This window comes from Pristiophorus japonicus, chromosome 19 (assembly GCF_044704955.1).
Source record: "Pristiophorus japonicus isolate sPriJap1 chromosome 19, sPriJap1.hap1, whole genome shotgun sequence".
Taxonomy (NCBI): Eukaryota; Metazoa; Chordata; class Chondrichthyes; family Pristiophoridae; genus Pristiophorus; species Pristiophorus japonicus.
Window position 1 is genome coordinate 30465809 of NC_091995.1, and position 3663 is coordinate 30469471.

The window sequence follows — 3663 nt, forward strand, 5'->3', positions numbered from 1 at the left end:
GAGTCGTGAGTGTTCGTGACCCAGCAGAGACGAGAGTCCAGAGGCATGACGGGACAGCCCACACTGCGATATGTGCACACACTAGGTCTGTGTCGCAGAGCTGCACTCCAGTCGTCTTGGCTAATGCTTGCCACTGGACCAAGACTGAGCTCTGTAAAGCCCATGTTGTTGCTGGTATGCAACGGCCACCTCATGTTAAAAAATGCACGCACAGTCCAATTCCACCCTTCAGGATGTAGTGCTGGACCTGGAATGTCAGTTCCTGCATGAAAACACCTTTGAACTTCATCCGTTTTTTTGCCTGGAAGCAAGTTATTATTGATACGAGGGACCTTCGAAGATGTATGCACAGAAAACTCATATGCATGAAGGACAATACTCCCAAAAAACATGTACACATCAAATACATAAAAAAGTAATATATTTAAAATTAATTAAAGTGCCAATTAATTAAATATTTTAAAGAAATATAATCTTTTGAAAAATAAATATTAATGTTTAAATGGGCTAAAAAGTAACCTTACCTTATTTAACGGCATTTTAATGTTTAAATGGTTGAAGAAAATATATATTCATGTAAACTCTTACGCTGGTAAAAACAGGGTTTATCTCTGCTTCTACCAGGTGTAAGAATTTCACGGTCACTCGCTGGGCATGAAGCCCAACTCTCCACCCGCAGATGCCCTTTTCCCGGGGATGCGGTGGATCAGTCAAGAAGATTCCTGGCAAATGACAAGTTTCAAGTTTGCAGTCCATGCAAACGTAAATGATCGAGTGACCGAGCTAATGGGCAATGAACTCTGATCGATTCCGAGTATTCATATTGTTTACATAATTTAATAAAGAAAGAAAATGGATATTTCACAATGGTCTTAATCTCCTCCCGGAATTTCCTCTGGGTCAACGCATAAACGCAGATGTTTGTACAGGTGCTGGCATACATCAAAAAGAGCGTGATTCTAATCGCCAAATAAAGTGAGTTTGAACCTTCCCATGCATTTGTTTCCGTGAGCATGAAACAGATGTCAATTATCACAACTGGCGTCCACAATACAATAAAGCTCCCAGATACAGCGAAGAGCAGAATGATGGATGTTCTTCTGTTCTTCATCTCGGGATCACTGCTGCTGTCGCCGTTGCTGCGGTTCTTCAGGGCTCTGCGAGCTCTACTGGCTACTAAGATGTATCTGGCAGTGAGGGAATTTAATAGCAACAGAAAAGGGAATGGCACTAATGTGACTGAGAGATTCAGGATCCATTTGTAAGCTATCCATGCCGGGGAAGAACCATATTCTGTTACTGTCCGGCAAACCCACTCTATATCCCCAACAATATAGTAGGGCTCATAACGGAAATAAACTGGAATGTTTATCAAAAAGCTGAGCATACCGACGATCGTTAGAACCACAGTGACAGTTCTGTCGGTGCAATATTTTAATTTCAGTTTCTGACAACAAATGGTTATGAAACGGTCAAAGGTGAACGATACTGTCGACCAGACAGAGAGTTGGACGCTGGATACTTGTATGAATGCAGTAAAACGACAAACATTGGTGTACATCAAGAATGAATCTAGAAAATGATAACTCAAGATACTACTTATCGTTACATTAAAGACACAGACCATCAGATCTGCTATGGCCATGGTTACCATGTAACGAGTGATTCCTTTGGCTAGACCGCACTTTCCCCGGTACAGGATGACAACCGACATCAGGTTCGCTGCAAGAAAGTGGAAAACAAGAGAGTTAGCAAAGAAATAGGTCTGTGGTCTGAAATAACAGCACAGGTTAATTGCGTGGTTAGCAATAGCCATTCCGGGAGATTTTTGCATGATTCCATCAGTGTTCCAGGTCTCGCCACACTCACTATGTAGGGTCCATCCTGCGTTTGTCTTGACTTATTTCTGCTTTAAGGCATTGGCTTACTGCATACAGTTCTGGTAAGCATATTTCAGGAAAGATATGATTGCATCAGAGATGTTACAGTTGAGATTGACCAGGATGTTGCTGAAACTGGAACATTTTAGCAATGAGTAAAGATTGGATCGGTTGGGATTGTTTAGTTTAAAACAGAGGAGTCTGAGGAGAGATTGAATTGAGTTGTCTAACTTTATGAGTACCAAGATATCGTGGGTAGAAAGGATCTATTTCTCTTATCGGATGGATCAATGAAAAGGGGAAAGGAATTAATTGTAATCTTAGAACGATTAAAGGCGAATTTAGAGAACCTGTTTCACCCAGAGGGTGTTGGGGGTCTGGAACTCACTGCCTCGTATGGTAGTCGAGGCAGAAATCCCTCATCACATTTATAAGGACTTGATATGTAGTTGACATTTCTACAGTGCTACGGACCTAGAACTGGAAAGTGGGATTAGACTGGATAGCTATTTTCCAGCAGTTACCGACACGATGGGCCGAATGGCCTCCTTCTGTGCCATAAAATACTCTGGTTTAAATTAATCTATGGAACAGAATCTGAGACCCTGACAGTAAATATTGTCCCATATATTGGACACATCGGCCTTTTGAAAACAAATATCTTATTTCAACCCTTGGAACAAAAAACAGGTTAAGGCTCCATTTACGGATCATCATTTGTTCACACTGATGGGCGCCGAGGCAGGCTTCATCTAACCCACCCTTCGGGAAACAACAAGATTTAATGGAAGTCTGGCTTTACACCTCGCCTGATTTTACTGTTTATTAAAGTCACCGGATTACAATCGTGTGCGGGTGTCGAAGCAGCGGTCTACCCAATCTGGTGGGTTCCAACCTGGCCACTTTGGCTCATGTTACCACACTGCGAGCAAACTGCAGACCTTTCATATATATGGGCAACGTGCATTTGTTGCTGACTTTCATCGATGGTTGTTACATTACAGTATGTCAGGTCAAGCCCTAACACCTGCTACCGTAATTAAAATAGCTCGATCGACTTTTGGCCAGAGGTGAAGCGGTTCAGTGATGTGGTCAACACTATAAAATTCCAACAGCTTCAAGTAGATGGCGGTCTTTAGGAACGTCCTGGGACTCTGGATGGGCATCATTTATCAAAAGTCGTGTTACATTCGCCGATGGTATCGATATCCTGCGACCTATACATTCAGAGAACAAGGACCGTTCCGACGATAGACGGCCGGTTGTAATGACGATGATATCACAAAGGTTGTCATGTTAAAGTAAATAAGGAAAAGTAAGAGACTTCTGTTCAGTAATCTGCCACCAGAAACTTGGCAATCTAGGAACAAAGATGTGGAGACAAACAGCATGTAGAAATGGAAAATAAAACAATGCTTTTAAAAATGGCTTTCCAAAATTAACAATTGCGCGTCTTTACTTACCAGGAATGCCGATAATTGCAAGAATTGGATAGCAAATCACTGTGCCGTCTGCTAATCCCATTTTAAACGAAATGGAACAACAGTTGGGAGCAAGGCTCCTGCTGATGTACTGAAGCAATGCATTGAAAGCAGCCGTGACTTATACAAGAGAAAAGTCTCCGCTGAATCACCAAATTGCATTAGGGCGTTCATTAGGGACAGGCAATCCAATAAACACCCTTAAGAGTGTTCTTTCGAAAACAATGAGCAAAGTTACCTCTGCGGACACTAATTGGGGATTGCGAAAAACTAGGTTAGAGATGGAAATTTCAGGCTCAGGA

At 42.1% G+C, this 3663-nt stretch overlaps 1 protein-coding gene across 1 annotated transcript; it reads right to left on the minus strand.

Annotated features, from left to right (window-relative positions):
- Nucleotides 1-739: 739 nt before the first annotated feature.
- LOC139230155 (probable G-protein coupled receptor 139) lies at nucleotides 740-3404 on the minus strand. Its single transcript, XM_070861998.1, has 2 exons — nucleotides 3344-3404; nucleotides 740-1722 (listed from the first exon to the last, which is right to left on the minus strand). Exons 1-2 carry the CDS (start codon nucleotides 3402-3404, stop codon nucleotides 740-742), a joined length of 1044 nt encoding a protein of 347 aa, XP_070718099.1.
- Between the last annotated feature and the right edge of the window lie 259 nt (nucleotides 3405-3663).

Bases quoted from the DNA above. Each gene is read 5' to 3' on its own strand.
- LOC139230155 (XM_070861998.1), bottom strand. From the start codon at position 3,404: ATGGGATTAGCAGACGGCACAGTGATTTGCTATCCAATTCTTGCAATT. The intron at 1,723-3,343 runs GTAAGTAAAGAC...ACTTTCTTGCAG, and splicing joins TGCAATTATCGGCATTCCTG to CGAACCTGATGTCGGTTGTC.